The 14052-nt window shown below is 40.5% G+C and overlaps 1 protein-coding gene across 1 annotated transcript; it reads left to right on the top strand.

Moving 5' to 3' along the window:
- Positions 1 to 878: 878 nt before the first annotated feature.
- On the top strand, positions 879 to 9211 carry clec14a (C-type lectin domain containing 14A). Its single transcript, XM_039784970.1, has 3 exons — positions 879 to 953; positions 5879 to 6228; positions 7977 to 9211. The coding sequence occupies exons 2-3, from the start codon at positions 5917 to 5919 to the stop codon at positions 8922 to 8924; spliced, it is 1260 nt and encodes a 419-aa protein (XP_039640904.1). The 5' UTR covers positions 879 to 953; positions 5879 to 5916; the 3' UTR covers positions 8925 to 9211.
- The last annotated feature ends 4841 nt before the right edge of the window (positions 9212 to 14052 follow it).

Genomic DNA, 14052 nt, shown 5'->3' with positions numbered 1-14052 from the left:
GTACCACTGACTTTAGACTAGTACCACTGACTTTAGACTAGCGCCACTGACTTTAGACTAGCGTACTGATTCTTGACTAGCGCACTGACTTTAGACTAGTACCACTGACTTTGGACTAGCCACTGACTTTAGACTAGTACCACTGACTTTAGACTAGCGCCACTGACTTTAGACTAGTACCACTGACTTTAGACTAGCGCCACTGACTTTAGACTAGTACCACTGACTTTAGACTAGTACCACTGACTTTAGACTAGCGCCACTGACTTTAGACTAGCACCACTGACTTTAGACCAGGTTTTTCCTGGTCAGTGGCAGAATTGTTTTCTGAAACTGCAAAATAGCACCAGGGAACGTTTGCGCCTGAACACGCCTCCTCTTTTCGCTGAACCGCCCCTGGGAGTGCAGGTTAATTCCCTAATTTACCGACGTGAGTCTGTGGAGGGAAAAGTCTGCTGTGTGTCGTGTGCAAAAATGATAAATGATACATGCTTTGGTTTACAAAGTCAGGGCCCGAGATGTTGTGTGTGTGTGTGTGTGTGTGTGTGTGTGTGTGTGTGTGTGTGTGTGTGTGTGTGTGTGTGTGTGTGTGTGTGTGTGTGTGTGTGTGTGGAAGTGAAGTTTCCTTAACCTGATTGTTATTGGGATCTGGACTCACTTTCAGAAACTATGAAAATCTGAATCAGATTTGGTAAAAATATCAAATGGTTTCTGAATCTCAGTGGCGGCATTTCTCTGGAGGAAGCCAGCTCGCCATATCAAGACACAACACACTTCCTGTTCTGCAGGGGGGCAGAGCTACTGTGGAGAAAAAAACGTAACTGGGAAACAAACGAGTGATAGAGAGAGAGAGAGAGAGAGAGAGAGAGAGAGAGAGAGAGAAAATGTGAAAACACAACACAGAAGGAAGAGAGCGGCTGTGGAAGCTGAAGGAGGAAACTCAGAGTCAAACGGTAAGAAAATTTAAGTTTGATTTATGAACATTTAAACCTAGTTGCAGAAAGTATCTAAGTACCATTACTCCAGTACTGTACTTCAGTCCAAATGTTGAGGTACTTGTACTTTACTTTAGTCTTTTCTTTTCATGCCACTTTCTACTTCTACTCCGCTACACTTCAGAGAGAAATATTGTACTTTTTACTCCACTACATTCATCTGTTACAGCTTTAGTTACTAGTTACTTTAGTTACTCCACTACATTCATCTGTTACAGCTTTAGTTACTAGTTACTTTAGTTACTCCACTACATTCATCTGTTACAGCTTTAGTTACTAGTTACTTTAGTTACTCCGCTACATTCATCTGTTACAGCTTTAGTTACTAGTTACTCTAGTTACTAGTTACATTCATCTGTTCCAGCTTTAGTTACTAGTTACTTTAGTTACTCCACTACATTCATCTGTTACAGCTTTAGTTACTAGTTACTCTAGTTACTAGTTACATTCATCTGTTCCAGCATTAGTTACTAGTTACTTTAGTTACTCCGGTACATTCATCTGTTACAGCTTTAGTTACTAGTTACTTTAGTTACTCCACTACATTCATCTGTTCCAGCTTTAGTTACTAGTTACTTTAGTTACTCCGCTACATTCATCTGTTACAGCTTTAGTTACTAGTTACTTTAGTTACTCCGCTACATTCATCTGTTACAGCTTTAGTTACTAGTTACTTTAGTTACTCCGCTACATTCATCTGTTACAGCTTTAGTTACTAGTTACTTTAGTTACTCCGCTACATTCATCTGTTACAGCTTTAGTTACTAGTTACATGTAGTTTATAAAATCTGATTTTTGATTCTAAAGTAAACTAGCCGACAATATAACATATATAAGTCCAGCTGAGATGATGAGACCATTAAACACACAGCTGGTTGGATCCTTTACTCTTTTTACAATGTTTAATACTTTACAGTTTTTTACAATCACTTTGCTCCTAATTTCAGAACCTAGATGTCATTTTTCAAAACTCTGGACACAAAACTCAAAACGGTCATCACTTGTAACACAGACTGTCCAATGTTCAAAACATTGCATTGTACGTTCATATCTTTAAAGAAATCTTGCACTTGCACATTCATTGGTTCAAAAAACTAATTTATGGTGAAATACCATTGAAACATTACTTTAGATCACCCACACACAAGCTGCCCATAGTTTCACTGGGTCATCGTTCTTACAATCATTAAATATTGTAGTACAAAATAGGCGATACATGTTTCATTATGGTACTACATGTAAATACATCCCTGTAAAAGTACTGCAGTAGTAGAGAGAGTACTACAGACACAGTGGAGTCATTGAACAAAATCTAAAATGTCTTAATGAAAAAAAGTACAGTACAATCACAACATAGGGTTATTTGAATCAAAGCAAAAAGCTACAAAATAGAAAAAAAGACAGTAATACTGTAAAACATCAAATGCAGTGTTCCTCAACTTGCTTGTAATTTAAAAAGCAAGACAAAGAAGTGATTACTGTACTTCTACATCTTCATCAACTCTGTCTTGTGGATTTGGCCACAGGTTCTCATCTACATCGCAATTAGCCGAACATCTTGGAAAAAACCTTTGGTCATGGCGAACAATGCGGTACGAGTGTATAAGTATATAGAGAGTGTATATATATAAAGTATATATCTCAATCATCAGTAACAAGTTGGCAGAATTGGACAAGCAATTCCAAGGGCCTGCATGCATACAGTGTAGTACTGTCAATACTTTAAATAGTCTCAAAGGTGGTACATGGGACCATAGAAACAGTGTCTGGTAAACAGTAGTACATTACAGAAGAATAGTGGTAAAAAAAGTTAAATGAGATTTTAGTATGTAAAAAAGAAGTAAGAAAAAAGTTTGGATACAGTGCTATAAAGAATGATGATGAAATATTACATCCATAGATAATGTAGTCTAACGAGTTCATGCTCCACACTAATTGGTGACAATGAATCTCGTTATCTTGAAACTTTCATGATCTAAACATGGAATATTGTTTGTCTGTTTCCATAAAACTATGCATTAAGAGTAATGCAACAGGTACTTATCATTTTGAGCAGTTGTATCAATTAATAGTTAGATGATTGTAATGAAATGAATAGACAATCATCTGAAATGTAATGTGTGAATTGCCTTTAGAAGTAGTAGTACTTTGATGTTAAGTTGTGTCATATTGAACAGGTGATCTTTGTTAAATGAACAGGTAATCTCAGGTTTATGTGTATTGTATCCAAGCAATTGAAAAAAGTGTTAGAGTTTTCAAAAAATTTGTATTTTGATCATTGGTTGTGAGTTTTGTGTCTAGAGTTTTGAGAAATAACGTCAAGGTTCTGAAATTAGTGCCAAAGTGATCGTAAAAAACTGTAACTACATTCTCCTGATGGGACCTTTACTGTAACTAGTATTATTACAGTGTGTTATTAGTACTTTTACTGTATCTAAATACTTCTTCCAGCGCACATCAAAGTTAAGAGGCAGCTTAAGTTTACTTTTAATCTGTGTGTGTGTTTGTGTGTGTGTGTGTGTGTGTGTGTGTGTGTTTGTGTGTGTGTGTGTGTGTGTGTGTGTGTGTGTCTGTGTGTGTGTGTATCTGTGTGTGTGTTTGTGTCTGTTTGTGTGTGTGCGTGTGTGTGCACGTGTGTGTGTGTGTCTGTATGTCTGTTTGTGTATGTGTGTGTGTTTATCTGTGTGTGTGTGTGTGTGTGTGTATCTGTGTGTGTGTGTGTTTATCTGTGTGTGTGTGTGTGCGTGTGTGTGTGTGTCTGTTTGTGTGTGTGTGTATCTGTGTGTGTGTGTGTGTGTGTGTGTGTGTGTGTTTATCTGTGTGTGTGTGTGTGTGTGTGTGTGTGTGTGTGTGTGTGTGTGTGTGTGTGTGTGTGTGCGTGTGTGTGTGTGTGTGCACGTGTGTGTGTGTGTCTGTTGTGTGTGTCTGTTGTGTGTGTGTGTGTGCGCGTGTTTGTGTGTGTGTGTATGTCTGTATGTCTGTTTGTGTGTGTGTGTGTGTATCTGTGTGTGTGTGTGTGTGTGTGTGTGTGTGTTTATCTGTGTGTGTGTGTGTGTGTGTGTGCGTGTGTGTGTGTCTGTTTGTGTGTGTGTGTGTGTTATCTGTGTGTGTGTGTGTGTGTGTGTGTGTGCGTGTGTGTGTGGCTGTTTGTGTGTGTGTGTCTGTGTGTGTGTGTGTGTGTGTTTATCTGTGTGTGTGTGTGTGTGTGTGTGTGTGTGTGTGTGTGTGTGTGTGTGTGTGTGTGTGCGTGTGTGTGTGTGTGTCTGTTTGTGTGTGTGTGTGTGTTTATCTGTGTGTGTGTGTGTGTGTGTTGTGTGTCTGTTTGTGTGTGTGTGTGTTTATCTGTGTGTGTGTGTGTGTGTGTGTGTGTGTGTGTGTGTGTGTGTGGCTGTTTGTGTGTGTGTGTGTGTTTTGTAATAAAACAGGTAAACTTGTGTGATGTCAGCTTGTTAAATATGAATATTTTATAGTTTCCTCTCTCGTCTGTGACAGTAAACTTTAGGAAACACTGATCCACATTTTTCTGACTGACTCGACTTAACGTGAACACAATTAAAGTGATAAAGATCCATCAGGAAGCTCCGTCCTTCAGGCTGTCTCATCCTCTTCATAACTGATCTTTCTAATGTTCCTGTTGTAGTTTACATCCCTACAGGGACATGCAATGACATATTAGGGGGCTGGGGCTTAGCTGAAAAAAATGAAAGACTGAATATCTTTAAGGACAGTCTTTTACTACATATGTTCAAACTTCACACACACATACACCATTAGGGAGGAGGTGGGGGTTGTGTCTCTGTAAATGATAGACTGTGGTCTAGACCTACTCTATATGTAAAGTGTCCTGAGATAACTCCTGTTAGGATCTGACACTATAAATAAAAAAGCTGGAGTGAATTAAAGCAAGCCTTCAGTCAATCACCATCACCAAACCCACCAGACTCCATGTAAATAATCAGGACTTTTATCATCGTAAAGCACACTTCATTTAAAGTGGACAGAAACTAAATAAAACTATGAAAAGCTGTCTTGGTTCATCTTTCCACTGTTCCAACAATCACCACTCTGGTTTGGTTGGAATAAAACCCTTAATTCACCCATTTATAGAATAGAATAGAATAGAATACACTTTATTGTCCCCGAGGGGAAATTTGTCTTGGAGACAGTGCCACATCCGTTGCTTCACAACACAGACAATATGTAACATAAAAACATTCTCAAGTTAAATAAAGTAAAATAAAGTAAAATAAAGTAAAATAAAATAAAATAAAATAAAATAAAATAAATAATAATAAATTTACATGTGGAGATATGCTGGCTCTATACACGCTAAAAGTCCTGATTATTTACATGGAGTCTGGTGGAGATATGCTGGCTCTATACACGCTAAAAGTCCTGATTATTTACATGGAGTCTGGTGGAGATATGCTGGCTCTATACACGCTAAAAGTCCTGATTATTTACATGGAGTCTGGTGGAGATATGCTGGCTCTATACACGCTAAAAGTCCTGATTATTTACATGGAGTCTGGTGGAGATATGCTGGCTCTATACACGCTAGTCCTGATTATTTACATGGAGTCTGGTGGAGATATGCTGGCTCTATACACGCTAAAAGTCCTGATTATTTACATGGAGTCTGGTGGAGATATGCTGGCTCTATACACGCTAAAAGTCCTGATTATTTAGGGAGTCTGGTGGGTTTGGTGATGGTGATTTTGGGGCTGTTTCATGTTAAACTAAAAGGATCTTACTCTTTAACTAAAAGGTCTATCTCTGTAGGGATCCTTTCCATAATGTTGTCAAACACTTAGAATAATAATCTGAGCCAACGGCAAAACCAGAACTTTTAGTGGACTCTAACTGAAGTCTGTGTGTTGCAGCCGTAGTTACCGAAACACTTTGTTTCCAAAGACTGAAGATGAAGTCCTGGTTCTGCTGGATTCTGATGCTGTTCAGAAATGTGTCGACTGACCCAGCTCCACACTACTCCGTCCACCGCACGCTGGTCAGCTTCGATCAGGCCGCAGAGCTCTGTTCCCCCGCCGGCGTCCTTACCACGCTCGCCACAGAGCAGGAAGTCACTAATGTCCTGAAGGCGGTGGCCACGGCTCCACATCGCGGCGAGTTCACCTTCTGGGTCGGGCTGAGGAAGCTGAAGGACGAGTGTGTGGTTCCCACGCTGCCGCTGAGAGGATTCAAGTGGACAAAGGATGGCAGCGAGGAATCTCAGGTGAGCAGAATGTAACAAAGTACATTTACTTCAGGCCACTTTCTACTTCTACAAAAAAGATTTAAAAGTTTAATAAAGAAATTAGTGCACTGTGAAGCTTTTGAAGCTTAAAGTGATGTTTGGGAGTAATTTCACCCTAGGCTGCTTTGCACCTTGACCTCGAGCCAAACAATGCCCCAGAAGCTTTTTTCCGCTTGTCATAACGTTAGTGTCATATTCGCTGCTCTTGTCTACTATGCTCTGTGTTCCCGTTTCTTGGGTACTATGTTGTTTACCCCTACTCCCCAACCTTCCTCCTTCTTTTCATTCTCTCTACCACTGTCTCTACATACTACTCTACGTTGTCTCTTGTTGTCTCTACATACTACTCTCTACTGTTGTCTCTCTACATACTACTCTCTACTGTAGTCTCTACATACTACTCTCTACTGTTGTCTCTCTACATACTACTCTCTTGTTGTCTCTCTACATACTACTCTCTACTGCTGTCTCTCTATATACTACTCTCTACTGTTGTCTCTCTACATACTACTCTCTACTCTGTCTCTCTATACTACACTTACTGCTGTCTCTATATACTACTCTCTACTGTCTCTTCTCACTGCTGTCACATACTCTTCACTGTTGTCTCTCTTCTGTTTCCTCTCTACTGTTCATACTACTCTTCATATTCTACTGTTGTCTCTTACATACTACTCTTTTCAGTTGTTCTACTTACTCCCTCTTCTGCTTCTCTACTCTACCTGTTGTCTCTACATACTACTCTCTACTTTGTTCTCTGCTGTTGTCTCTACTATACTACTCTCTGTTTTCTCTCTACTGTTGTCTCTTACATACTCTCTCTACTGTTGTCTCTCTACATACTACTCTCTACTGTTGTCTCTCTACATACTACTCTCTACTGCTGTCTCTCTACATACTACTCTCTACTGTTGTCTCTCTACATATTACTCTCTACTGCTGTCTCTCTACATACAAGTTGGCAGCACGGTGGCTCAGTGGTTAGCACTTCTACCTCACAGCAAGAAGGTTCTGAGTTCAAACCCAGATCGTCTCAGGCCTTTCTGTGTGGAGTTGGCGTGTTCTCCCCGTGTTTGCGTGGGTTTCCTCTGGGTGCTCTGGTTTCTTCCCACCATAAAGACATGCATGCTAGGCAACAAATCTCTTCATACTCCTATCTACTGCTGTCTCTCTTTATACTACTCTCTACTGTTGTCTCTCTACATACTACTCTCTACTGTTGTCTCTCTACATACTACTCTCTACTGTTGTCTCTCTACATACTACTCTCTACTGTTGTCTCTCTACATACTACTCTCTACTGCTGTTTCTCTATATACTACTCTTACTGTTGTCTCTTTTTACTACTGTTTGTTCTGCTCTCTACTGTTCTCTTTACTGATGTCTTACATACTACTGTTTGTCTCTCTAGTTGTCTTCTACATACTACTCTTACTGATTCTCTTACATACTACTCTCTACTGTTGTCTCTTTACATACTACTCTCTACTGCTGTCTCTCTACATACTACTCTCTACTGTTGTCTCTTTACATACTACTCTCTACTGCTGTCTCTCTACATACTACTCTCTACTGTTGTCTCTTTACATACTACTCTGTACTGCTGTCTCTCTTCATACTGCCACTGACCAAGTGTCAGTATTTTACGAGTTGGAATTGAGAAGGTGTTGATATTATAAGTATAAGTACTGCAGTAAAGGATCTGAATACTTCTTCCACCATTGCAGGTGAGCCGCTGGGCCGAGGAACCCAAGTACACCTGCACGTCGGCTCGCTGTGCGGTGCTGAAGGGCGAGCTGGACGGGTTGAATGTGACACGCTGGGGTCTGATCCCCGTCTCATGCAGGACTGGTAACAACTACATCTGTAAACTCACAAATGCTGAACAAAAGCCTAATCAGCAGAAACCTGATCCTGAACCAGAACGAACTTCACCTGGAGCCACTGAACCTGATACACAACCTACTAAAGCACAACCTGGTCCTGGTTCTCAGCGAGAACTGGCTACAACAGAACCATCTAAACCTGCTAAAGATGCAACACAACAACTGGACATGAAGCCTAAAACTACACCTGAGCTGCAGGGTTCTGGTTCTGATCCGGTGGTGGGGTCGGACTCCTGTCAGCCCCCCCACATCCCCCGCGCCCGCTCCATCAGTCTGGACCTGGCGAACAGCAGCAAGATCCTGGTGGAGTGCTGGTCGTCGTCTGCACCGCTGGAGCTGCGTTGCTCGGGCTGGCCGGCAGTGTGGCGTCTGCCGGACGACTCGCCCGCCAACTTCATCGACATCTGCGCGTCGTGTGATGCTGGCTTCCAAAAAGACGCTTCAGGAAACTGCGTGGACGTGGACGAGTGCAGCGTTGGCGGCGGCGGCGGTCCATGCAAACACAGCTGCCAGAACACGGCGGGCTCCTACAGATGCTTCTGCTCTGACCAGAGCGGGAATCTACTCAGCGAGGACTCGCCAGAGTGCGCCGAAGTGGCCACGAGCGGTGTCCTCATGGTGGCGTTGGCTGCCGTTGCAGCCCTGGTGGTGTTAGTGGTGGTTGTCCTGGTGATGGTGAAGTGCTGCCTGATGAGGCAGTCGAAGAAACGTGCCATGAAGAAGGCAGAGAAGATGGCAATGGAGAGCAAGGATTCATTTGAAACAGACAATGAGAAGGCGGCAACATGAAGGAGTTGTGAGAGTGACATCATCATGTGTTTCCAAAATACAGAGAGGTGAATCCGGTTGTGGCTAAAAGGGATACAGCTACGGCCGGAAGTTATGCTAAATTACTCCAAATTACTCTAAATCTTGCAAAATCTAGGCTAATGTTGGAGCCATAGTGGAACTTTGTTTCTGTTTTGTTTATATACCACGTTCATCGTGTCAGCATGGCGTGTCAATATGTTGTTTGATTTGTTTAAAAGAAGATGAATGGAACTAAATGAGAAATTAAATGGACTGTATGACCTGTATACGGTGAGCAGGCTGTCTTGGTATAAATGGGTCACCGCACTGAAAGATATTCAATGTACGGACATGAATTTATTGGCAGCCCAGAAGACGCGTCAAAGCAAGTTCTTCCTTGGTCCCTCCTCATTGGCTTAATTTAGGAGTAGTTAAAAGACTACAGCTAATATAACAACATCATTTTAATACTTTCAACCAGGAAACACATGCTCCTTCATCTGGAGTGTTTTAACCCAAACCACCATCTCTTTCCTAAACTTAACTATTTGTTTTGGTGCCTAAACTTACCGTAGATGTATCCCCGTGAAGTCCCGCCCCTTCCTGTGTCCACCCTGGGACTTTATTTAAGTAAAAATGTGTCCGGTAGTGAACGGGGAGAGACAGATAATGTTTAGATCCTGTTTGAATTGAGCCATGTATTACACACATGATGTTTGTTGCTTTTCACGAAGTTTTTCTACTTTTTTCGTTTTTTTTAATCCCTTTAACCCTTTAACATTTTTTATGTTTTTTTCTGATTTTTTTGTCGCTTTAATTGAGTTTTTTTGTTGAAGTTTTCAACTTTTTCAGCTAGCCAGCTAAACGTAGGTCACGAAGGTGAAGTATATTCAGTGATTCTAGGATCAGTTTTAGGATCGCACCCTTTTAACATAATTCTTTTGAACGTCATTCTACTGTGCTAACTGTGCATTTTAACATAACTTTGGACCATCTTGGTAGGGAAAACACTGAATTATGTAACTAGAAAGACAACAATTCTGATGAAACTTCCTTTAATGCTGAGCCACAGGTGAGGTGGTATTACAACTGAAATGGTATTATGCTAATACTGAATGAATTGGGCTCTTAGGATCCAATTTCTACAATGCCAAGACTAATAGGTAGCTACCACAGTGTGCAAAAACAGGGAAAAGTTGATAATATTCTTTTTTTTTGTAGTGCTGCAGCTGCTCTTTTCACCCTGTGTTGAGCTCTCTGTTTTAGATACCGAGTGAGGCATCTCACTTCTGTTACATCTTTGTTGGGAGTCGTACATGCTCAGTAGCTAGGTAACGTACTAGCCAATCAGAAGCAAAGTATGAGGGCGTGCCCTGACAGTCCCTAGGTAAGGACTACTAGCCAGTCAGAAGCAGAGTATGAGGGCGTGCCCTGACATTACCTAGGTGAGGACTACTAGCCAGTCAGAAGCAGAGTATGAGGGTGTGCCCTGACATTACCTAGGTGAGGACTACTAGCCAGTCAGAAGCAGAGTATGAGGGTGTGCCCTGACAGTACCTAGGTGAGGACTACTAGCCAGTCAGAAGCAGAGTATGAGGGCGTGCCCTGACATTACCTAGGTGAGGACTACTAGCCAGTCAGAAGCAGAGTATGAGGGCGTGCCCTGACAGTCCCTAGGTGAGGACTACTAGCCAGTCAGAAGCAGAGTATGAGGGCGTGCCCTGACAGTACCTAGGTGAGGACTACTAGCCAGTCAGAAGCAGAGTATGAGGGTGTGCCCTGACAGTACCTAGGTGAGGACTACTAGCCAGTCAGAAGCAGTGTATGAGGGCTACGCTAGCAGCTAGGCGAGCATTATAACGTGTTTTACAAAGTGACCACGTTTGTCTATGAAGTAAAGGCTGGACTACAACAGAGGTGTTTGGAGCAGTTGGTGAACAGTGTTTTCTGTTAAAGATGGTAAGTCCCTTTGGGGAGGACTTTGGGCTTTTTCACTTTGTAAACCTATAACGTGCAAAAAAAACAACATTTAACACTATAAAGAAAAGGGGAAAAGCCTAAAAGCATATGAGCATTTTAAACAGCTTTGCAGACTTTGAAGGCATGTTACGACCACTTCCCTTAATGTGGCCCGTTGGCTCAAAAATGATTTCGGTTAGCTCTCGTCAAACAGACACTTTTAGTTTGTTTTTAAACAATTACTTTTTTTTAGGGTGCCGGGATCAAGTTAAAGGCTAAAATCTCCACGGATAAAAATATTATCTAACTCTCCTTGTTCACTACCGGACACATTTTTACTAAAATAAAGTCCCGTGGTGGAAACAGGAAGGGGCGGGGCTTCTCCTCTCTGTGACACAAACTTTCCAGGAAGTTAACAGGAAGTTACCCAGACACAGGTGAAGTATTTTTTTGTGATCGCACTCAAAGAAATTAATTCTTGAAGATTGAATCTGAGAAAAACTGAAAATAAACCTCTGAATTAGTCTTTGTAATGAAACAAAAGTAAATATTTTATTATTTTAAGAGTTAAATGTAATGAATAAATAAATGAATAGGTTTTAAAAGCATTAAATGAGTAGTTGTAATAAAATTGACCCTGAAAGTTTTGCTGTTTAAATCTGTATTTCTGTGTTTTAATCTGTCCGGAAATTAAACCAATTTATTAAACCAAGAACATGTTTTACTTTTTGATCAACAAAGATTTTTGCTGTTTCGAATAAATAAAATTTAACATATTTTATTTTGAACAGGGTATCATTTATATGTTGTTATATTACATCATAATCATGATCTGTTCTCTTCCTGTAAATGACTCATCCTGCACTCAAGGGCTTTTCCTAATTTATGTCCACACACACACACACACACACACACACACACACACACACACACACACAGACACAAACACAGTTTTTTACAATCACTTTGCTCCTAATTTCAGAACCTTGATGTAATTTTTCCAAACTCTGGACACAAAGCTCAAAACAGTCATCACTTGTAACACAGACTATCCAATGTTCAAAACATTACATCATTCATTCATATCTTTAAATAAATATTACACTTGCACAATCATTGGTTCAAAAAACTAATTTATGGTGAAATACCATTGAAACATTACTTTAGATCATCCACACACAAGCTACCCATAGTTTCACTGGGTCATCGTTCTTACAATCATTAAGTATTGTAGTACAAAATAGTTGATACATATTTCATTATGGTACTACATATAAATATATCCCTGTAAAAGTACTGCAGTAGTAGAGAAAATACTACAGACACAGTGGAATCATTGAGCAAAATCTGAAATGTATTGAAGAAAAACAATACAGGACGATCACAACATAGGGTTATTTGAATCAAAGCAAAAATAAATAGCTAGGAAATAGAAAAGAAAAGACAGTAGTACTGTAAAAAAACAAATGCAGTGTTCCTCAACTTGCTTGTACTTTTCTGTAAAAAGCTATACAAAGAAGTGATTACTGTACTTCTACATCTTCATCAACTCTGTCTTGTGGATTTGGCCACAGGTTCTCATCTACATCGCAAATAGCCAAACATCTTGGAAAAAACTTTTGGTCATGGCGAACAATGCGGTACGAGTGTATAAGTATATAGAGAGTGTATATATATAAAGTATATATCTCAATCATCAGTAACGAGTTGGCAGAATTGGACAAGCAATTCCAAGGGCCTGCATGCATACAGTGCAGTACTGTCAATACTGTAAATAGTCTCAAAGGTGGTACATGGGACCATAGAAACAGTGTCTGGTAAACAGTAGTACATTACAGTAGTAGTACATGGGACCATAGAAACAGTGTCTGGTAAACAGTAGTACATTACAGTAGTAGTACATGGGACCATAGTAATAGTGTCTGATACATAGTAGTACATTACAGTAAAGGTAGTACATGGGACCATAGAAACAGTGTCTGATAAACAGTAGTACATTACAATAAAGAATGATGATGAAATATTACATCCATAGATAATGTAGTCTGATTGGTTCATGCTCCACACTAATTGGTGACAATGAATCTCGTTATTTTGAAAACATGGAATATTGTTTGTCTGTTTCCATACAACCATGTATTAAGAGTAATGCAACAGTTACTTATCATTTTGAGCAGTTGTATCGATTGATAGTTAGATGATTGTAATGAAATGAATAGACAATCATCTGAAATGTAATGTGTGAATTGCCTTTTTGAAATAGCAGTACTTTGATGTTAAGTTGTGTCATATTGAACAGGTGATCTTTGTTAAATGAACAGGTGATCTCAGGTTTATGTGGATTGTATCCAAGCAATTGAAAAAAGTTTTAGAGTTTTCAAAAAATGTGTATTTTGATCATTGGTTGTGAGTTTTGTGTCTAGAGTTTTGAGAAATGACGTCAAGGTTCTGAAATTAGTGCCAAAGTGATCGTAAAAAACTGTCGACAAACTGTGAAAATGGGTGGAGCAGTTAGGAGGATTGTTGTCACGGCGATCCAGACCCTTCCTGGTGGAAGTGTGTGAAAAATGGCAGGAAGTTAAAGTTGGAGGAGCTCTGACCATAGAGAGTATATAATGGACCAACAGACCCCGAGTCTCTGGTCTGAGACCAGTGAAGGATGTCAGAAGTCTCTTTCCCGGTGCTGGCTGAGCGTTACTGAGCAGCCTCCAACTGAGCTTGAAGACGTAGATGTGACGTGAGCAACCTGTCTGAAAGTGTGAAGTCTTCTGGTAGCTGTGCCGAGAGAAACTGCCTGCAAGCTTATCCTGTACTATACGGTAATTCCTCTACTATGTGACCCAATCGTTAGCCTATTTTTACAAAAGCGTCTGCTATGGAGCCATATCGTGAGGTACAAGGTAATGCAGCCTTTTATACATTGTCGTGTTTCTTTAGAACTAAACAATGGACAAATAAAGTCTTTACACTCTTCAGACGTAAAGTTATTCACTGTCAATGTGGCGCCAAAATGAATGCTAGTCAGTGGGATGCTAACGGGAGGTGATGGCCAGGTAGCAACAAAATGGCGCCATAGGAGGTTCGAGTTCTGAAGCGAAGCTTACCCCCTTGGCTCTGACTAAAGACCACTGTTGTCATAGCAGCAGAGCTGGGATGGGTAAGCTGACTC

This window comes from Perca fluviatilis, chromosome 20 (assembly GCF_010015445.1).
Source record: "Perca fluviatilis chromosome 20, GENO_Pfluv_1.0, whole genome shotgun sequence".
Lineage (NCBI taxonomy): Eukaryota > Metazoa > Chordata > Actinopteri > Perciformes > Percidae > Perca > Perca fluviatilis.
Note: the sequence above shows the minus strand (reverse complement) of the source record. Positions and strands in the feature narration are given on the sequence as shown.